Below are 23529 nucleotides of genomic sequence, written 5' to 3' on the forward strand. Positions count from 1 at the left end.
CGATCCATAACAAAATGCAGTATAAACTGGCTTGCCTCGTGTATCTTTACCAGCTTTGATTATTCTTACTGGCCAGAGGGGATAATCCTTGAACTTCGCAAGAGCAAGATCAAACTGTTTAAAAGCCATGATTATCAGTAGTAAGATAAAAAAAAGCAAAAGACTTATCTTTACGTGAGGCCAAACAAAATATTCCAAATAAATATTCAAAAAGTCCAGCGCCAGCCAGCTAATGTATAAACCAAAACAGGTATTCACTCGATTATTACGTCACAACACGGGCAACCAGGAGACACATTATTGGCAACCAGGAGACACAAAGTGTCTTTTGATTTAGCTTTAAAGCAACATTTAATTTTAAAGCATAGTAGGCAAAATGCGTAACTGTGGGGGATTGACATGCCCAATAACCCTAGAGAAATAGTTACTGGAGCTTTCAACGTTTCTGAGCAAAATAGCAGTCGGAAAATTTTGATTGGATGTGTTTGAAGAATTGATATGGTAGTAAGAAAGCTGCTGGCCCTCCATTCACTTTTTACTCTTAAAAAGGGCACAAAAACTTTCAATTTCCAATCGAATGAGTTATTTTAAAATTGTCTATGATATTGCCATGTATGATAGCGCTGTGTTGCGTATGATTGTGACTATATAAAATTTTCTATGATATTGCTATCTATGATAGCGTTGTGTTGTGATGTGTGACTTATATACCCTTTTGAAAACCTGCATGCATTTAGTTTTTTTTTTTTTTTTTAATGAAAATCCCCTAAAAGTTTCACCTTAATACCCTTAGTGCCATTAGTTACAGCTACCGTAGTAGCAGTATTAATAGTATACACAGTGTACCTTTCTGTTAGTTCAAAATCTTCCACAACTTACCCTGAAAGGTCCAACTTAATAATGTAATTCGTTCTTGAGATATTGCTGTCACCCTTTTGACAATCTACATGCTCATTTTTCGTTTTGATTTAGTTCAACATCCGCCAGTATTCCTCCGCCTTAGTAGTATTAGTAGCAGTATTAGTAGCGCTAGATATAGGACTAGTAGAAGTATTAACAGTAATGGCACTAGTACTAGTAGCAGCTGCAGTATTAACATATTGCCTTTTGGTGAGTTGAACATCGCCTTATGAAGCACCGGAAGTTTCAACATAATACAATTAGCCGTTACTATGACGTTGCCAATATGCCCTTTTGATAAACTGTTAATTCGTAGTTTTGATTTAGTTCAACTTCCCCCCCCAACCCTTCCTGATTTCATGTTAATATTTTTGGCCTGATTTCATGTTAATATTTTTAATTTTGTTGCAATAGAATTGGTAGTTGGAGTAGTAGTAGCAGCCGTAGTAGTAGTAGTAAAAGTAGCAGTGACAGTAGTATTAGTAGTAGCGTGCACATCTAGCCTTTTGGTCAATTAGTCTTCCCCTTTAAGCATTCTCTGAAAGTTCCAAGTTAATATCCGAATCAATTCTTTTAATACGCCCTTTTGACAATCTTCACGCACATGCAGATTTAGTTCAGCAGTGTGTTTTTGATTTAGTCCAAATTTCCTCGCAATATTTTATCACATTTTTCACCTTCATACGCTTAGCCTTAATAGTACTAGTATCATAGTAGCTATGATACTAGTGTATTACTAGTAGAAGTAGCAGCCGTAGTTGTTTTTTTATTAGTAGTAGTAGTAGTGGCAGAAGTATTAATAGCAGTAGTAGCATGTACATATTGCCTTTCGGTCAGTTGAACATCCCCCTCATGATACCACGGAAGTTTCATCTTGATACGGTAAGCTGTTCCAGAAATACTGCTGATACGCCTTTTTGACGCCCTTTTCATCTAAATTCTCTTAGCCTTACAAGTAGTTGCAATAGAAATGGTAGTAGAATAGTTTAGAAGTAATAGTAGCAGAAGTAGTAGTAGCAGTATTAAAATTAGCAGTGACATGTACAGTAGTAATATTAGTAGTAATATTAGCAGTGACATGCACATATTGCCTGTGGGAAATTGATCTTCCCCTTTAAACATTCTCTGGAATTTCCAACTTAGTACCCAAATCCATTCTTGAGGATAATCTGCATACACATGATATGTTTTGATTTAGTTCAAACTTCCCCTCAATATTCTCTAAAATTTTCATCTTCATACATATAGCCTTAATAATACTAGTATCATAGTAGTAGAGGTAGCAGTAGTAGTAGGAGGAGCAGTAATAGGATTTTATTAGTAGTGGTACCAACAGTAGTAGCAGCAGTATTAACATCAGTAGTAGCATGCACAGGTTGCCTTTTGTTCATTTTAGCATCCCCTTTATGATGCCCCGGAAGCTTCGTCTTGATACTTAAGTTGCATCTTAATGCGGCTCATACGATATCCAATCGAATTAGCCCCCTCCATAGTCCATACGACGACCCTTCCTTAATAACATTTTGCCCCCAGGCTCTGGGGCAGGGCGGGGTGCCAACCCTGGGCCAATGTTATTTGATATTTTGACTATTTTGAACAAAATGGCTATCTGAAAAATTTGGGTTGGATGCATATGGGGAAAACATAGCGCGGAGGGTGGGAGCTAGTTGTCCTTTTGGTCACTTTTTATTCTTAAAAGGGAACTAAAATATTATATTTCCAATCAAATGAGCCTTCTCAAAATTTATATGACCACCCCTTCCATAAGAACGTTGTGTCCCCTCGGGGTATAACTTACAACCCTTGCCCCCTAGACTCTAGGGGCTGTATCAAACCCGGAGGCATTGTTATATGCTCTTTGGACTAATTTGAAGAAAATATCTGTCTCAAAACTTCGATTCGATGCATTTGGGGAAAAGAGAGCAGGGGCTTGTTGCCCTACGTTGACTTTTAACTCTTAACCAGGGAACTAGAACTTCTGGTTTTCAGTCAAATGAGCCCCCTCCAAAATTTTTACGACCATCCCTTCCATAAAAATCTTATGTGTTAACAATTGGCAACTTTTGTTACTTATAACTTATAATCTCATAGAGCCTTCGTTCAAATTGACACTCTTTGAATTGGATATCAACGCTGAACCCATAAGCCTGCTTGAAGTCCAAACCGTATTGCGAAAGCAGAAGAAGGACAAAGCTGCCGGTGTTGATGGCCTACAACGTGAATTACTTAATTGTGGTGCTGCGATCTTAGCAAAATCTCTACATTAAATTTAGAATCAGATTCAGGAACCCGAGAGCGTCCCCACTGAGTGGAAAAAAGGATCATTGCTAACTTTTTAAGAAAGGTCGAACCGTTAACTACAACAATCGACGAGGTGTCACCTTCCCCTCTGTAATAAGTAAATGTCTTTGCCAAATACTCCTGAATCGTATTCGATCAGAAATGATTGTGGTCCTGAGAGACGAGCAAAGTGGTTTTCGGCCAAACAGATCGTGTGTTGATCTGATTTTCAGGTTTAAAATACTGATTGAAGAATCGAATAAATCGCAGACAGAAAGATTAAAAGCGTTAATTGAGTTCTTAAAGCCTTTCGGTTCTATCCATAGGGAACCGCTATGGAGGACACTGCAACATTATGGCCTCCTGGACAGATTAGTATTAATGTAGCTTTATATAATGACCAAATAGATGCTGTTTGAACCAATGATGGAGATACGACGGAACGGCTTCAGTTCCATTCCGAAGTACGACACGGTTGTGTCCTCTCTCCTGTAACCTTCACGGATTTTTATCGACTACCAACTTCCGACATGTTACTTTCTTGGAGGGACTTAGTTGAATGTCAGCCACATTGTCTTTGACATTGATTTGTTGATGACACTGTGCTCTTATCTCATTTAAGAGAAGATTTACTGTGGAACATCACAGAGCTCTCAAACACAGCCCCATGAGCTGTATTTTCAATCGGTATCCCACAGACGAAAGTCATGCGCTACAACTTAAATACAATGCCAGGCTGGCCACTGAATCTTGGCTACGATGAGCTTGAAAAAGTTACAGAATTTAAGTACCTTGGAAGCCTCATTATTTCTGACGGAAGCCTGGAGCGTGAATTTACTACACCTGGTGCTTATGCAGGCAATTCTTTTATCAAACTATGTAAAGTCTGGAAAAACCTCTAAATAGTAATGTCCTCTCTGTCCTGGTGCAAGGATTTGAAGCATGGGTGCTTACATTACAGCTTGAGAAGCGAATAAAAGGTTTCGCATCGATTTATTAAGCAATTAAGCATCGATTGATTGTTCAGAAGATCCAGAGTAGTAAATGGCAGTGTTGGGGCCACATGGTCCATAATGGGTGATAGTAAGCCTCTCATGATTTCTGGTTGTGGGTCTCCCCTTGTATTAGAGGAGATGGACAGCAGAAAGTAACACTTTGCTAATGCCTTGAGAAGGATGCTGTACTGGGATGCTTAGGGAGGTACCGTTGTTGCCTTATGTGCCAGCCGACGTAGGAGGAACTAAGTCTAAGTAAATATATGTTATTAAGACAAGTAATTTAATGCAAAACATAGCAATCTTTCTGTCATAAGAGGAGGGTATTAATATGTTGGATTATGTTGGACATTCGAATCCCATATTGTACCACCGATTTTAATGTTTTTTTCTTTGTATTTCGTATATTATGCTTGTTCGTCTGAGCAATGCACGTGTTACTGTTTTCCAATATTCGAATTTTTTGGGGGGACTTTTAATTCGCTAGTTGAACCTGGTTAATTCTTAAAATTTGTTCGCTACATCCTCACGGTTATCCATTTGAAAGACATTGGATACAGGCGCATAAACAGATATTTATTGAGAGGATGGGTGCGGATTTGAAAAATAAACAAAGCAAAAAAACATGCAAATTGTATGAACAGTATAGAAAACTATGAGGAGAATCTTAAACAATGTAGGATTGCATTGAGGACGAGGGTACATACCTATCCCCCCACCTCCCTGCATACTTGCCTAACTGAATAAAGTCAGTTTTAGTGTAACCGCGAATCTATCAGTAAGCAAATACCCAATTTATTGCAAGTAAAATATGGAAAATGAAGAAATCTGCACATTGTTAGTAATTTATTCATGAAATTTATTTACAATGAATTCATTATGAAGCAAAGCCTTTGTTTAGCTATATTTATTCATTTTCGTCTGTTATTTTCATTCTGTTCCAGTACCATTATATAATGTATATGAATATCTTGTAGGGATGAAGCTGAACAACCCAGAAGCCTCACTCAAAGGTCATGAGATGCATTGTGACCTCTGTGGTTGTTCCACGCCTATTGTGCGTTGTGATAAATGCAACAGCCAGCTGTTCTGCCTTTCATGTGATGATATGTACCATAGACATCCAAAGCGGCAAAGCCATTTACGTAAGGTATTGACAGTTCGACCAACCAATTAATATCCACCTAAGTTTGCTTTGTGTTCTTACATTCTGGACTCGTTCTTGAGCTCAAGGGCAGGGGCTCCTATTTTCGAAAATGTATAGGGGGGAGCTTCAATTTATAAAAAGCATTCATCAAAGTCTGGGGGTGAAGGATTTTTGTTTTTCCCCTAATCATAGGCAGCGCAATAGTGCTGTCTAAGTAAAGAGCGATATTGGCACAATGTATTATTATTATTTATTTTTTTGCCTGGTTTTTCTTATACAAGGGCACTTCGTGTCGAAGGAGTTGTCGTAGAAACTTCAAAAGGGCTCATTTGATTGGAAATTGAAAGAGCTAGTACCCTTTTTAATAGTCGAAAGTGATTGGAAGGCAGCTAACGCCCCTTCCACGCCCACGATTTCCCCAAACACATCCAGTCAAAATTATAAGATAGCCATTTTGTTCCACGTAGTTTAAAGTTCAGGAAGTTATAAGATAGGCATTTTGTTCAACGTAGTTGAAAGTTCTGGAAATCACGCCTTTGAGGATGACAACCCCCCCCCCACAGCCCTCAGGGCAAGCGTTGTAAGTTATGCCCTTGGGCCATATAAGGTTTTTTATAGAAGACGTCGTCGTAGAAACTTCAAAAAGGGCTCATTCGATTGGAAATTGAAATGGCTAGTGCCCTTTTTAATATTCGAAAGTAATTGGAAGGCAACTAACACCCCTTCCACGCCCACCGTTTCCCCAAAAACATCCAATCAAAATTTTGGGATAGCCATTTTGTTCCACGCAGTTTAAAGTTCAGGAAATTACACCTTTGATTAGAACACTTCCCCCACAGTCTTCAGGGCATGGGTTATAAGTTATGCCCTGGGGGCATATAAGTTTTAATTGAAATCTTTGTCGTAGAAACTTGAAAAAGGGCTCATTCGATTGGAAACTCAAAGGGCTAAGGTAAAGGTAAAGTATGCGGCACTAGACCCTTAAGGTCCAAACCGGCGGTGCTGATCTCCGTTTCGTGGCCCTTCAGCCAGGAAGTGCAATGGGGGGCTGGGGGCCAGCCAACCTATGCTTTCGCAAACCCTTCCTGTTTACCTTCCCCAGATTTCTCCAGGTACCCATTTAGAGCTGGGTTGACTCTGGCTAAGCTTACAGGGTCACACCACTGACCCGCGTCCCAAACTAAGAAACTGACCACACCAGGGATCGAACCCGAATTCTCGGATTCTCAGCCCAGCGCGCGTCCACTTAGCCAGAACGGCTCAAAGGGCTAGTGCCCTTATTAATAGTCTCGAAAGTGACTTGAGGGCAACTAACCCCCCTCCCACGCCCACCATTTCCCCAAACACATCAGATCAAAATTATGAGAAAGACATTTGGTTCAGCGTGGTTAAAAAGTACGGAAATTATGTCATTGAGGATGACAACCCCCACCGTCCTCAGGGCAAGGGTTGTAAGTTATGCCCTGGGGGCATATGAGGTTTTTATTGAAAGTGTGGTTGTATAAACTTCGGAGGGGGCTCATTAGATCGATAATCAGAAGTTCTTCTGAAGGGGAAGATCTTCTCACCAAAAGGCAATATGTGCACACTGCTATTAATACTACTGTTACTGCTACATTCACTACTATTACTACTACTAATACTACTAATTCTGTTACCATTTCTATTGCAACTACTTCTAGGGCTAAGAGCATTAAGTCAAATAAGTATATTTCAATAAGTATATGAACATACAGCTTATCAAAAGGACATATCAGCAATGTCGTAGCAACGGCTGATTTTATTACCGTAAGTTTAAACTTCTAAGAATCGATGAGAGGGATGTTCTACTGACCAAGCAAAAGGTGGGCGTGAAAGAGGGTTAGTTGCCCTCCAATTATTTTCGACTAATAAGAAAAGCACTAGTCCTCTGAATTTCCAATCGAATGATCCCTTTTTGAAGTTTCTACGACAAAGCCCCCAGGCATAACTTATATGCCCCCAGGGCATAACTTACAACCCTTGCCCTAAGGGCTTTGGGGGCGTGTCTTCCTCAGTAAAATAATTTCTATATGGAAATCAACTACGTATAACAAAATGACTATCTCAAAATTTTGATTGGATGTGTTTGGGGAAATGGTGGGTGTGGAAGGGGTGTTAGCTGCTTTCCAATCACTTTTGACTATTGGAAAGGGCACTAGCCATTTCAATTTCCAATCGAATGAGCCCTTTTTGAAGTTTCTATGACAGTGCGTTCTATAAAAACCTTATATGCCCCCAGTGCATAGCTTACAACCCTTGCCCTGAGGGCTGTGGGGGGGGGGGGGTTGTCATCCTCAAAGACCCAATTTCCAGAACTTTCAACTACGTTGAACACAATGGCTATTTTAAATTTTGATTGGACGTGTTTGGGGAAAAGGTGGGCATGAGAGGAGGGTTAGTTACCCTCCCATCACGTTCGACTATTAGAAATGGTCATAGCCATTTAAGTTCCAATTGATTGATACCTTTTTTAAGTTTCTATGACAATGACTTCTATAAGAACTTTATATGCCCCCAGGGCATAAATTACAACCCTTGCCCTGAGGGCTTTGGGGGAGTGTCCTCCTCAAAAACATAATTTCTATGTGGAAATCATCTACGCTGAACAAAATGGCTATCTCAAAATTTTGATTGGATGTGTTACGGGAAATGGCTGGCGTGGAAGGGGTTTTAGTAGCCTTCCAATCATTTTCGACTATTAAAAAGGGCACAAACCTCTCCGATTTCCAATTGAATGACCCCTTTTCGAAGTTTCTACGACAACTTTTGCCATACAAAGTGCCCTGATCGAAAGGAAAAAAATAAATAATAAATAATACATTGTGCCAACATCGTTCTTATATGCCCCCAGGGCGTAACTTAAAACCCTTGCCCTGAGGGTTTTGGGGGAGTGACCTCCTCAAAAACATGTTTTATTTCTGGAAATCATTTACATTGAACAAAATGGCTATCTCAAAATTTTGATTGGATGTGTTTCTGGAAATGGTGGGCGTGAAAGGGGTGCTAGCTGCCTTCCAATCACTTTCGACTATTAAAAAGGGCACAAGCAACTCCAATTTCCAAATGAATGAGCCCTTTTCGAAGTTTCTACGACAACTTCTTCAATACGAAGTGCCCTGGTCTAAAGGAAAAAAAAAAATAATACATTGTGCCAACATCGTTCTTATATGCCCCCAGGGCATAACTTAAAACCCTTGCCCAGAGGGTTGTGGGGGAGTGTCCTCCTTAAAAACTTATTTTCTATCTGGAAATCAACTACGCTGAACAAAATGGCTACCTCAAAATTTTGATTGGATGTGTTTGGGGAAATGGTGGGCGTGGAAGGGGTGTTAGTTGCCTTCTAATCACTTTTGACTATTAAAAAGGGCACTAGCCATTCCAATTTCCCATCGAATGAGGCTTTTTTGAAGTTTCTACGACAACTCCTTCGATACGAAGTGCCCTGGTATAGAAAAAAAAAATAGAATAATAACAATACATTGTGCCAACATCGTTCTTTACTTAGGCAGCGCGATTGCGGTGCCTATGATTTCTGTTCGTTTTGGGTTTCATTTATACTTCAATAGAATTTTTTTTCGTTTTAAGCTTGATTTGCATATTCAATTTAAGCATTACTCGCTTTAAGATTTATTTATTCATTTATGTTATTACTTGTTGTATACTTTTTTGCTATGATTGTTTATTTAATTTCTGTTCGTTGAGGTGTTAAGTGCTGAGGCATTGTTAAGGTGCTGAACTAACCAAAAAATGTGGCTGTGGTTGCCTACAACTAAGACATTGGCCACTTGCGACTGCGACTTACGACAGCTGAAGCTTTGAATGCGACTACTTTTGACAGCAACCACTTGTGTCTTCAACTTTAAATACTTGCGACTGCAGATAAATGTGACTGTGACTGCAACTACTTGCGACCGCGACTACTGGAAATTGTGACTTCGATCGCTTGCGACTGCAACTACTTGCAACTGTTACTGTCACTAGTCGGGATTGCCATTGCGACTACTAATATTATATTAAGCTGAAACTTCCAGGAAAAGTATGGGGGATGTAAAACTAAATCAAAAGACACTATGTGTATCCAGATTGCCAAATTTTTGTTTAAACCATCGATTTAACGACGGCCTTTTTTCGTATTGTATCATTTTAAGGGATATTTTAGCGGCTGAAGTCTTTTTTATGTTTCATGTTGCAGCTTATGAGTGATTCACACAGCCCCTTCAGTATGCATTTTTGAAATTCCAGATGGAAAATTTCCTATACGAGGTTAAATGTTCAAAGTAAGAAGTAGAAATACAGGTGGGATAGAAGAAAAATGCAAACTGCCTTAATTAAAAGTCGCGTTTAAAAGTTGCATTGTGTTTATGGTTGACAATGAGACAACTCAGCAATATATCGAGAACGACTGGGGGTATTAAGTTGAAACTTTTGGGGCTACTACTATTACTACTTCTGCTCTTACAATTTAAATAAATAAAAAGAGTGGAAGTGTATCCAGGTTGTCAAAGAGCATAGGTAGAATCTTTCGGGAACGATATTAAGTTTTATTTTTCAGGTCAACTTCAGGAAGTATAAAATTAATAGACTTTTTTCTATAATAAACTTTATAGACTTTATAATAGATAATAGACCTACAATAGAATTATAATAGACTTTTTTGGGAAATATATTAAGTATTATTTTTCAGGTAAGCTCGAGGAAATATAAGCTTAAATTGAACAATAGAATTTGTGCCAGGATTAAAAATTGCTGAAAAGGTTTCTTCAACATACAAATAGCAACTCAAACTATGGATTCTTGCAGAAAAAAAAATTAAGAAGATATGAAAAATTATTTTTTTTTATGAAAAAGACTATGTCAATAAAAAACGAACATAAATTAATTTAAAAATCTTTCTCGACAAAATATGTTTTTCGAAGAAAGGTAAAGAGCTCAGTTAAGCCAAAAATAAGCAAAAATAAAGTCAAATAATCTTCCAAGCGTAAATATACCACAAATCACCATCAATAAATAAACGAAACTCAAAAAGAACAGGAATTAAAATAAATAACCGAGTTAGACTCAAAACGAGCAAAAATTAACATGAGTAGGGCTAATAACCCCCATGCCTTCCCAAGACCAGAACATAATTTGCCTTTTACTAAAAAAAAAAAAAAATTAACGTGGATTGTCAGTTAAATTGACATATACTGATATTTCTATCTTAAAGTTTTCATTTTTTTATTTATGAAAGTAAAAAAAGTGAAAACATTTAAAACCTATTTTTTTCCAGTAAAGCGCAAATTATGTTCTGGTCTTGAGAAGGCATGGGGGTTATCAGCCCTATTCATGTTAATTTTTGCTTGTTTTGAGTTTGAATCGGTTATCTATTGTAATTTCTGTTCGTTCTGAGTTTCATTTATTTATTAATAGTGATTTGTGGCAGATTCACGCCTGAAAGATTATTTGACTTAATTTCTGCTCATTTTTGGCTTAATGGAGCTCTTTACTTTTCTTTGAAAAACTTGTTCTGTGGAAAATTTATTTTAAGTTAAAACCCTAAAAAAGGTAATTGATAAAATCAAGGAGGAGGGAAAATTAAAGTATGAAATACATAATTGAATCACAATCTAATTTAGGAGCAGGTTGTGTGCCTACAAGTTTTGTCAGACTCTAGCTATGTTTCTACAATATCAAGGGGGGGGGAACTGAAAAACGGAACACATAACTGAATCCTCCTGTGAAGTATTCAAGATTGTCCCAAAATAGAAGCTTCTAATAGTCCTAGTTATTTCTTTTGTTAGTATACCCGTTGTTAATGATAGACTGCTTTTTTGTTGTAACTTACACCATTTTTTCATATAATAATTTTTTTTTTAATTGAATCATCCAATTTGGATGTAATTGTATGTACATCCTGGCCCCTCAAGTAGTATTTATCTTAAAGATCTCTGAATTTACTATTACTATTAAATTTTGAAAAATGATTTATTCTTTTGCCAAATTTTAATCATGGAGAGCGACATTAGAGCATTTCTTATTAACTCGAATATCTTACCTAGAGCCAAACTTTTTATTTGGTTCACTTATAAATCTTCTCTTGGAAAAAGAACAAGTTTTGTCTTGCACAAATCCTTCATTCTGAAGACATTTGAGTGCCAGAAGTTTGTTAATGGAATTCAAAATTGCAAATACACACCTGTTACTCATTTTTGTCTGTAAAGACTTCCTTCAACCTTTGTTTCCCAGGTCACATTGTGTGAAAGGGATGGTCAAAGGGAGGGGCATGTTTAGACCCCGGTGCCACGCCGATAAGGGAAGGCCGGCGGTGGCGGAGCCAAAAATAGCAGCGGCGGATCGCCGCCGATGATTTTTCCGTGCCGCCGCCGGTGATATGTCGGCGGCACGCCACCGGCGTGATCGATGTTGACCGCAAATATTAATATTTTCATTCGTCTTTCTCAAATCCCAGCTTGAATTTACAACTGATTCGGGTCTATTCATGAGTTAAAAACTCCGCAAGTTTCTGCATAGACCCTGGTCTTCTTCGCTATTCATCAAGAGAAGTAGAAATCCGGTAGAAACGAAATGGCTGTGGCGTTTCAGAACCCTTTCATAATAGTTGAAATAATAGATAATAGATTCGCCGTGGCATTCAATAAGATCCAAGAAATCTAATTTATAGGTAACACACACAAAAGCCAAATTAGGCCAGCAGCCTATGAGGAATCCGAAAATACCAAGAGAATGAACAAGTCCCAATGCGGGGGGGGGGCTGGGTCTATCAAAATATTTCTATGGGGTCCCAGGGAATTTGATATAATTTTTCTTCCGTCCCCGCTTTAAATGAAACAAATAATTAGTTTTTTTGCACCTGCTTTCAATAAAAAAAAGTGAAGCATTATCATTTAAAAATGATAGCCCCCTATTCCCCCCATATTGACAATAACATACAACTTTTTTTAAATCATATTTTTGCGGTCACTTCCATTTCAATCTTCAATTCCCCAACAATGTACATAGTCTATAACTAAATTTTGTCTCAATAGAAGTTTTTTTTTTGGGGGGGGGGGATAAAATTTTTTCAGAAAGAAGATTATATTTTCTTTAATCTATCAAGCGGTCAATAATCGTGTATAAAACATTAAGAAAATTTACCTAAAAATATCAAAAGAAAACAAAGTTCTACAAACGTACGATTCGGCTGTCGCAACAATCTGTTGACTATCAATTTCAAAATCCAACTGAACCTGTATGGTGTATGCGTTCCGGGTCAACTTAAAAATAACATTCTTGACTACGAATGATGTAAGAATCTTGTAGCAATTGGGAAACTGTATTTGAAATAGTTTAATCTCATCAAACAGTTCGTGGTAATGAACTATAGGTAAGTAGCAACCCGGCTCAATAGTAACCGAAACTCTAAAAAGCGAATACCAATTTTGATACCAATAGATGCATCAAAAGAATCGGATTTTTATGCTGATTTCAAATATATAAATTTCATCTAGTTTAGAGTTACCCATTAAAAGTTACGAGCCTGTAAATATTTGCCTTATTTTCGAAAAGGGAGGGAAACGCCCCCTAAAAGTCATAGAATCTTAATGATAATTACACCATGAGATTCAGCGTATCAAATAACCCTGTTGTAGAGATTTGAAGCTCCTATATGCAAAATATGTTTATTTGTTGTTTTTTTCCAGGGGTGATCGTATCGACCCAGTGGTTCTAAAATATCGCGAGAGGGCTCATTTGAACGGAAATCAAAAGTTCTCGTGCCCTTTTTAAGTGACCAAAAAATTGGAGGGCAACTAGGCCCGCTCCTACGCTCATTTTTCCCAAAATCATCGGATCAAAATTTTGAGATAGCCATTTTGTTCAGCATAGTCGAAATCTCATAACCGTGTCTTTAGGTGTAAAATGACCCGCCATAGTCCCCGGGGAAAGGGCTGCAAGTTGTGAACTCTGCCCTTTGTTTACATATAGTATATCTTATTGGGAACTATACAGCCATTTTGTTTTTTTTTTTGGGGGGGGGGGTGTTCTTGGGGTATATTTCTAAGGGGATAATATTCCTTTGGTAGGGAAATTTCTGATGAGCGAATATTCTAGGGGAAATGTTACACTGGGTTGTTTTGACAGAATTACTATACGAAATTCTTTTTAATTGTATTACATTCTCTTTCCCAAATTTTTTATATGGAGATGTTCTGGGGGAATTATCCGAGGTTTTTTTTTCGCACGTTTTGTTCTCTGGAAAATAATTTGCACGGAAAGGGGGAATTTCTGGAGTGATCAAGAAACCGATTAGAGATTAAAGTCTTATTCCAATGAAAAAATGCTAAGGAGAATCTTTCAGGGTGAATCGTCCACAAGCATTTTACAGAGAGGGGGGGATTCTCGGTGAGGAAGGAACTTTCTGGAGGGAATTTGACGGGGGGGGGGGAGGTAATTTACGTTGGAAAACATTTTTCACGGAGGAGTTTTCCGTGAGGGGGAGGGGTATATTTCATAGAGGGTGAGCCAGATTTAACGGCATTATTTGAAAAACGAACAGAAATTAAGCCATATATGAAAGGTTTCCCCCTCCTGAATACCTTATTCTTTGCGGTAAAGTTTGACTGTTTACGGAAATTGAAAAACATGGGCTGTTTAATAAGAATATGATGTTTTTTTTTAATTGCTAACAGCTTTAGCGTAAAGAGCAAGGTATTGAGGAGGGGGAGACCCTTCATATCCGGAATAAGTCTGCCAAAATTAATATAAACATTTGTTAAATTTTTCATGCATGGTGAGCCAAAGTCGAACCTTTATTAGTTGAAAAACGTTCAGAAACTATGTAAAAAACAGGGTTTTTAACTGAAAGTAAGGAGCGACATTAAAACTTAAAACGAACAGTAATTATTCCATATATGAAAGGGGCTGTCCCCTCCTCAACGCCTCAATCTTTACGCTAAAGTTGGACTCTTTTCCACAACTCTACTTTTGAAAACAGTATAAAACTTTAGCGCAAAGAGTGAGACGTTGAGGAGGATACAGCCCCTTTCATATAAGGAATAATTGCTGTTCGTTTTAAGTTTTAATGTCGCTTCCTACTTTCAGTTAAATAAACTTGTTTTTGATCTAATTTTATAAAGACGATACTTTTGTCAACATATGAAGAACCGTGTATATTGCAATTTGTATCTGTCTGGTTTTTATGCAAAGTAACAGAAGACATAAAAATTAACAAACAAGAGAGAAGTGAAGAATTATGGTATACAAAGTAATATTTGGCAGGGATAGTCACTAGTAATAAATCACTAGGTGTGGCACCGTGATTGGGTGATTTTTGGGGATTCAGGGAACCAAATTTTTTTTTCGGAGTGACACATAGATTTTCGGGCAAATCCCCGACAATTCCGGGATAGTGCAAGCCCTGCTTGATTTCTAATCAGGAAAATCGGAATATTTAACCACACAAAAAAAAATAATCTCCGACTTTGCGGTTGACGCAATAAAGGATTGCCGCAAGATTAATTCAAAGTCAGCCGAACGCCGCCGCCTCTGCCGGTGGCGGCGTGCACGCGGCGCGCCGGTGGTGTTGCGACGCTTCGGTGGTGGCCAGCTGGGCCTCTCGTTAGCGGCGTTCGGTCGGGGCACAGGCGTAGCTCCGGGGTCTAGGCACGTTGTCCTTAGCCCACCCCTTCACTCGTAAAGTTCACTTGGCTGCTTATACTTTACTGAAAACAGCACATTTTTATATTTTTGCTGAGAAGATAAAAATGCTTCAGTTCTTAAATTCGGCAAAACATTTGCATTTACTTATGGGACATCTGTTGTACTTTAGTAAGTTTCTAGTAAAGTGTAAGTAACCATTGGAGCGTTGCGAATGAGGATTGAAAGAGGCAACAGTCCTTTCCTGCTCCAGCTACTTTTCGCTCGTTTTAATATTAACGGCGTTCTTTACCTTAATTAAAAAAAAATATTTCACTTATTTTTTCTTTTTTAAATATAAATATAGTTTTTTCCATAAGGGAGAGGAGGTACATTCATTTATGAGGTCTCCTAATTTTCGATGTTAAATTGGCATTTTTACTTTACTGAAAGCTGCGCGTAATTTCAACAGGTTTTTTGTTTTTGTTTTCGTTTTAATATGAGAAAACAAAATGAAATTTTACGTAAAAGGATTTTTCTAAAATAACCCTCCTCCCCCTCCGGATAAAAATCCTGGATACGGCCCTGGTTGTGACTATTGTAAAACCAACGTTAATGTTGTCAAGTAAGAAAAGAAAAAAAAAACGGAAAAAAGTACCAACAGTGACAATTGAACTTGCATCTTTGCAAAATTAACTATTTTTAAGCTAACATGGAACCAAACTACTGCTACTATCTAGATAATTAGTCTGAGTTAATCTGTTTGCTTGAACTTATGATTAGAACACAGTTTATAGAATTATCTATAAACTGTGGAATTATCTATAAACTAATTCTATAAACTGTGGATTAGAATAATAAAAAAAAACTATTTTTAAAACGATACGTCTTTCGGTGGTATGCAATGGTAAATGTTGGATTTTGAGAGGAGAGGAGAGACTGCCTAGATTTTCTTTTGTTTCAAAAATTCACTTCAACGTAATTGCTAACAGCACAAAATTAAATCACTATACATGAGCCTAAGGAAGATTACGAAAATCTTAATTTACCAGTAATATTGTCATATTAAATGTATTGATCGCATTAGGGGTATTGAATTACATCTTAGTGCTGTATTAAGGGGCAATTGTACTCTGTGGACAATAGACATACTGTTCTATTTTGAAGATTAAATAAAAAAAACAAGTTTTTAGAACTGAAAATAAGGAAAAACATTAAAAATTGAAACGCGAAAAGAAATTAGCCTTAATATAAGAGGGACTGTCCCCTACTAAACGGCTCGATCTTTGCGCTAATTTTTTTTTTTTTTTAAGAAAATAATTTTTTGTGACACAGCAAAAATGTACCATGCATAGCATAGCGTGCGGAGGGGACATCCCCTGTCATATCAAGACTAATTTATGTTCGCTTTAAGTTTTAATGTCGCTCCTTACTTTCAGTTTAAAAAACTTGTTTTTTTTATTTAATTTCTGATCGTTTTTTAGTTAATGCAGCTTTTATTTGTATAAAAATTTTACTTTTCTTTTGCTAAATGGATGTCTTTACAAATTAACTTACGTAACTAACTTCTATATTCGTATATTTTTCTTCTGGCAAAAAATACAAAGTTGCAGATTTTTGCAGATATGAGCTTGAAACCTATGTAATAGGGTTTTCTGATACGCTGAATCTGACGGTGTGATTTTCATTAAAATTCTTTCACTTGTAGGGGATGTTTCCCCCCTCTTTAAAATATCGAGTAAATTTTCTCAGGCTCGTAGCCTTTGATGAGTAATACTAAACTTAATAAAATTTATATATTTAGGATCAGCATTATAAACACATTCTTTTGATACATTTATTGACATCAAAATTTCGTTTTTAAAAGTTTCGAATACTATTGAGCCGTATCGCTTGTTTTTTATTGTTTTTTTATTGCGTATATGTTATTACTTATATGAAGAGGTTCTCCCCTTAGTCAATACCACGCTCTTTACGTTAAAAGTTAAAAAAAAATTTGATTCAGAAACCCCTGAAACACAAAGGCCGTTTGATTAGAATAGAGAGCTCTTTTGAAAGCACTAAAAAAAAAACTGTAGCGTAAAGAGCGAGGTACTGACTTGGGGGAGAACCCCCTCCCATACGTTATAATTTCTGTTCGTTTTAAGTTCTAATATTCCTTCTTACATTTCAGTTGAAAAAACTTGTTTTTTTTTATTTAATTTCTGATCGTTTCTTAAATAATGCTTGGAAATCCGGCGCCCCCTTCATAGAAATGTCCCTTACCCCAAAGAAACATCCTCCACGGAAATATTCTCCAGAGTAACCCCTCCTCTAGCCCCCCCCCTTACAGAAAAAATACATGCAGAAAATGGTTGTATAATTCCCAATAACCAAAAAATAAAGCTGGCAAGTCCGGCGCCCCCATCATGGCAAATTCCCTTACCCCAAGAAAACTTCCTTCATGAACAGATACTCCAACAAAACCACCGACCCACCCTTCCCTCCCACTACCAGAAAAAAACCTCCTGAAAACTTCTGTATACTTCCCAATAACCAATACTATATGTTAACATTGGGCAAAGTTCATAACTTTTAGCCCTCCCTCTGGGAACTTTGGGGGATTAAATCATCCTAAAAGACATATTTATCATATTTTCTACCATGCTGAACAAAATGGCTATCTCAAAATTTTGATCAGGTGACTTTGGGAAAAAAATAAGCGTGGGAGGGGGTCTAGTTGCCCTCCATTTTTTTTTGTCACTTAAAAAGTGAACTAGAACTTTTAATTTCCGTTCCAATGAGCACTCCCACGATATTCTAGGACCACTGGGTCGATACGATCACCCCTGGGGAAAAAAAAAACAACAAACAAACAAACAAACAAATAAACACGCATCCGTGATCTTTCTTCTGGCAAAAAATGTAAAATTCCACATTTTTGTAGATAGGAGCTTGAAACCTCTACAGTAGGGTTCTCTGATACGCTGAATATGATGGCGTGATTTTCATTAAGGTTCTGTAACTTTTAGGGGGTCTTTCCCCCTTTTTTTGAAAATCAGCCAAATTTTCTCAGGCGCGTAACTTTTGATGGGTAGCACTAAACTTGACGAAAGTTATATATTTGAAATCAGCATTGAAATCTGATTCTTTTGATATAACTATTGGTATCAATAACCCGTTTTCTAGAGTTTCGGTTACCATTGAGCCGGGTCGCTCCTTACTTACAGTTCGTTACCACGAACTGTTTGATAGGTGGCTTTCGAAATGAACAGGCTTTTGAGGTACAGCCTTTACCCTTGGTTCACGCTGTTGCGATTTTTTAACGCAAAACGGCTCATGGATAGCGGATGTAGGAGAATCTCAAACATTTTCACACAGAAAGGGTTTATTGCAGCCGCTGAAGCGCGCTAAACTAATATGAGATGTTTAAAAAGCGTAGGCATATGAATAGGTTAAATCAAGTTCTAAAAGCCAAGAAAAATATTCGAAGTGCTAGCCTGTATTAATCTAGGCTAGTTGTGCCTAATTAATAATATAATTCAGTACTCTTGTACTAAACGGACTGTTTTATATACGGCAATGTATACCAGTCATAGGCAGCGCACGATCGCTGCCGAAGCAAATAAAGATGTAGGTACAATGTGTTGTTTTTTTGTTTTTTTCTATCAGACTGGGCTCTTAGTATAAAAGAATTTGCCGTAGAAACTTAGAAAATGGTTCACTCAATTGGAAATTGCTGCGTCTATTATCCATTTTGATGGCCGAAAGTGATTGAAAGGAAACTAGCCCCCCCGCGCCCATCATTCCCCCAAATACGTCCAATCAAAAAAAGTTGTGCGCAAAACCCCTATGCCTTCCCAAGGTCAGAACAAAATTTGCACTTTAATGAAAAAATACAAATGAATGTGCATTGTCAGTTTAATATACATATACAGATATTTAGTAATCAAAATGTTAATATTATTTGATTTACTAAATTTATAAAAGTAAAAACATTTATATTTTTTCAGTAAATTGCAATTTTTGTTCTAGCCTTGGGAAGGCATAGGGGTTTTGCACCCAACTTATATGAATTTCTGATAGTTTTGACTTTGACCTGGTTATTTTACTAAGTTTTTTTTCGGATTGGGGTTAATTTATTTATGGATTATGATTTGTGATAGTCTTGGTCTTTGCAGATTATTTAATTGTAGTTTTTAAGATATTTTGTTGCACGGAGCTCTTTACTTTTCTTTTAAAAGCTTATTTTGTGGAAAAAGTTTTTTTTAATTAATCACGAAAAAGACCGAGACGCGTCCTGAAAAACAGGTTCACGCTGCCTTCTGGGATATAAACAAAGACAAGAACTGTATTTAAATTTCTGTTTTTTGGGGTTTAGGGGCGGGAAGGTACCTAGGTTAGGTTAGGTTACAAATTTAATATATGCTATGATTTGCCCCCCCCCCCCCCTAATGTACAAACATATAGCCCAAATTTGATTCTAAACTATTATATATTCATCCTATTTTATTTTATTTCATTAGCATTAACCAAATTAGCACTATATAAAAGATTCCGTTTAGCACAAGAGTACCTATAACTCATTTCCCCGGAAATGTTCCCCCAGTCTTTGAGGATTGAAGGTTTCTTTTAATGGCCCTCATGTCTTTTGCCATATATTAATGAACAACTTGTGATTGAAATGATTAATTTCTCAGTTATTTACAGTATATGGTTCTTAAAAATTTTCAATTCAATATAACGGCTATGTTTTTAAATAGCTCAGTAGAAATATTTCAACGTAGCCGTTGAATTGTTATGAAGCGCAAACTTGGGTACTTGGGCGCTATATGGGCCTTTACAAGGAAACTAGTTACAAAAAAACCGTTTTTGACTGGTTAATTCAAGAGTCCGCTATAGAGTAAAGTAATGCATAGCGTGGTTTTCAATGCGTTTACGATATTTAAACTGTTGTTTTTTGGGGCTTAGGGGGAGAAAAAGGTACCTAGGTTAGGTTACGTATTTAAACTATACAATACTTTACCCCCCCCCCCCCTAATGTGCAAATATATAGCCCAAATTTGTTTCTAAACTATTATATATTCATCCTTTTTTATTTCATTAGCATTAACCAAACTTGACTTTTTAGAAAGGCCCATATAATGCCCAAATACCCAAACTTGCAACAAGAAACGGATGAAAATTGATGAATCACGCAGAAACGGCCGTTTTTGTGTAAAAACGCGTCCGTGTGAACGAAGGGTTAAATACAATGTTGGCAGCGTTTCCACGTCTGTTTATTTTGAGTCGCCGCTTGGCTTTTTAATTACCGGGTCTAATTCTGGTCAATTTTTTTCTGTAACTTAACAGCATAAAGATTAGATAAAACATAGACGATAGAATCTGTAAAATTTCGACAACAGAATTTGTAAAATTTTATAATGAAATTTTAGCAGTGGAAGAATAGAATAAAAAAGCTCCAAGTAGTGCAATTCTGGCCTCTATTCCACCTCCCCGTTTATGATTAATGCACACTACAAAACCCTTTTATGAAGTCAACCATTATGAAGTTGGCATCCAAATAACACAATTGATTAAGAACAGGTTATTGTTCAAACCTAGTGAAATGAAATTAGTCATGTGAAAATATTGTTTCAAAACTTTAAAGGCTATTGCATGAAAACAAATGTAACATGAACAGAAAAACATAGCTTATATTGATTTTATAAAAAAAAAATAACAGACAAAACCAAGTGCAAAATTTTGAAAATCTGTCTGCATAAAAAAAAAAAAAAATCCCATTCCAACTTTGCAAAATTAACTATTTTTAAGCTAACCTGGAACCAAACTACTGCTACTATCTAGATAATTAGTCTGAGTTAATCTGTTTGCTTGAACTTATGATTAGAACACAGTTTATAGAATTATCTATAAACTGTGGAATTATCTATAAACTAATTCTATAAACTGTGGATTAGAATAATAAAAAAAACTATTTTTAAAACGATACGTCTTTCGGTGGTATGCAATGGTAAATGTTGGATTTTGAGAGGAGAGGAGAGACTGCCTAGATTTTCTTTTGTTTCAAAAATTCACTTCAACGTAATTGCTAACAGCACAAAATTAAATCACTATACATGAGCCTAAGGAAGATTACGAAAATCTTAATTTACCAGTAATATTGTCATATTAAATGTATTGATCGCATTAGGGGTATTGAATTACATCTTAGTGCTGTATTAAGGGGAAATTGTACTCTGTGGACAATAGACATACTGTTCTATTTTGAAGATAGGTGGCTTTCGAAATGAACAGGCTTTTGAGGTACAGCCTTTACCCTTGGTTCACGCTGTTGCGATTTTTTAACGCAAAACGGCTCATGGATAGCGGATGTAGGAGAATCTCAAACATTTTCACACAGAAAGGGTTTATTGCAGCCGCTGAAGCGCGCTAAACTAATATGAGATGTTTAAAAAGCGTAGGCATATGAATAGGTTAAATCAAGTTCTAAAAGCCAAGAAAAATATTCGAAGTGCTAGCCTGTATTAATCTAGGCTAGTTGTGCCTAATTAATAATATAATTCAGTACTCTTGTACTAAACGGACTGTTTTATATACGGCAATGTATACCAGTCGTCGGCGGCGCGCGAGCGCTGCCGAAGTAAAGAAAGAAGTGGGCCCAATGTGTTTTTTTTTCTCCAAACCCCGGCACTTCGTATCGAAGGAGTCGTCGCAGAAACTTCAAAAAGGGCTCATTTGATTGGAAATTGGAGTGGCTAGTGCCCTTTTTAATAGTCGAAAGTGATTGGAGGGCAACTACCCTCCCACGCCCATCATTCCCCCAAATACGTCCAATCAAAAAAAGTTGTGCGCAAAACCCCTATGCCTTCCCAAGGTCAGAACAAAATTTGCACTTTAATGAAAAAATACAAATGAATGTGCATTGTCAGTTTAATATACATATACAGATATTTAGTAATCAAAATGTTAATATTATTTGATTTACTAAATTTATAAAAGTAAAAACATTTATATTTTTTCAGTAAATTGAAATTTTTGTTCTGGCCTTGTAAAGGCATAGGGGTTTTGCGCCCAACTTATTTTAATTTCTGCTCGTTTTGAGTTTGACTCGGTTAATTATTGTAATTTCTGTTCGTTTCGAGTTTCATTTATTTATCAATGCTGATTTGTGGTAGTTTCACGCTTGGTAGATTATTTGATTTTGGTTTTGCTCATTTTTTGTTTAATGGAGTTCTTTACTTTTCTTTGAAAAGCTTATTTTGGGGGAAAAGTTGTTTTTAATTAATCACGAAAAAGACCGAGACGCGTCCTGAAAAACAGGTTCACGCTGCCTTCTGGGATATAAACAAAGACAAGAACTGTATTTAAATTTCTGTTTTTCGGGGTTTAGCGGGGGGAGGTACCTAGGTTAGGTTAGGTTACGAATTTAATATATGGTATGATTTGCCCCCCCCCTAATGTACAAACATATAGCCCAAATTTGATTCTAAACTATTATATATTCATCTCATTTTATTTTATTTCATTAGCATTAACCAAATTAGCACTATATAAAAGAGTCCGTTTAGCAAAAGAGTACCTATAACTCATTTCCCCGGAAATGTTGCCCCAGTCTTTGAGGATTAAAGGTTTCTTTTAATGGCCCTCATGTCTTTTGCCATATATTAATGAACAACTTGTGATAGAAATGATTAGTTTCTCAGTTATTTACAGTATATGGTTCTTAAAAATTTTCAATTCAATATAACGGCTATGTTTTTAAATAGCTCAGTAGAAATATTTCAACGTAGCCGTTGAATTGTTATGAAGCGCAAACTTGGGTACTTGGGCGCTATATGGGCCTTTACAAGGAAACCAGACACGAAAAACCCGTTTTTGACGGGTTAATTCAAGAGTCCATTATAGAGTACTGTAATGCATAGCGTGGTTTTCAATGCGTTTACGATATTTAAACTGTTGTTTTTTGGGGTTTAGGGGGAGAAAAAAGTACCTAGGTTAGGTTAGGCTACATATTTAATATATGCTATGCTTTACCCCCCCCCCCCTAATGTGCAAATATATATCCCAAATTTGTTTATAAACTATTATATATTCATCCTATTTTATTTCATTAGCATTAACCAAACTTGACTTTTTAGAAAGGCCCATATAATGCCCGAATACCCAAACTTGCAACAAGAAACGGATGAAAATTGATGAATCACGCAGAAACGGCCGTTTTTGTGTAAAAACGCGTCCGTGTGAACGAAGGGTTAAATACAATGTTGGCAGCGTTTCCACGTCTGTTTATTTTGAGTCGCTGCTTGGCTTTTTAATTACCGGGTCTAATTCTGGTCAATTTTTTTCTGTAACTTAACAGCATAAAGATTAGATAAAACATAGACGATAGAATCTGTAAAATTTCGACAACAGAATTTGTAAAATTTTATAATGAAATTTTGGCAGTGGAAGAATAGAATAAAAAAGCTCCAAGTAGTGCAATTCTGGCCTCTATTCCACCTCCCCGTTTATGATTAATGCACACTACAAAACCCTTTTATGAAGTCAACCATTATGAAGTTGGCATTCAAATAACACAATTGATTAAGAACA

General features: G+C 36.8%; 1 protein-coding gene across 1 annotated transcript in view; it reads left to right on the forward strand.

The window, feature by feature from the left end:
- The window catches only part of LOC148947778 (uncharacterized), a 192139-nt gene that overhangs the window by 18463 nt on the left and 150147 nt on the right, over nucleotides 1-23529 (forward strand). The window contains exon 3 of the mRNA XM_089096007.1: nucleotides 5153-5325. Coding sequence (XP_088952133.1) covers nucleotides 5153-5325 — 173 coding nt within the window. The remainder of the gene's footprint in view (nucleotides 1-5152; nucleotides 5326-23529) is intronic.

This window comes from Artemia sp. Qi Xiang Cuo, chromosome 10 (assembly GCF_049724085.1).
Source record: "Artemia sp. Qi Xiang Cuo chromosome 10, ASM4972408v1, whole genome shotgun sequence".
NCBI lineage: Eukaryota > Metazoa > Arthropoda > Branchiopoda > Anostraca > Artemiidae > Artemia > Artemia sp. Qi Xiang Cuo.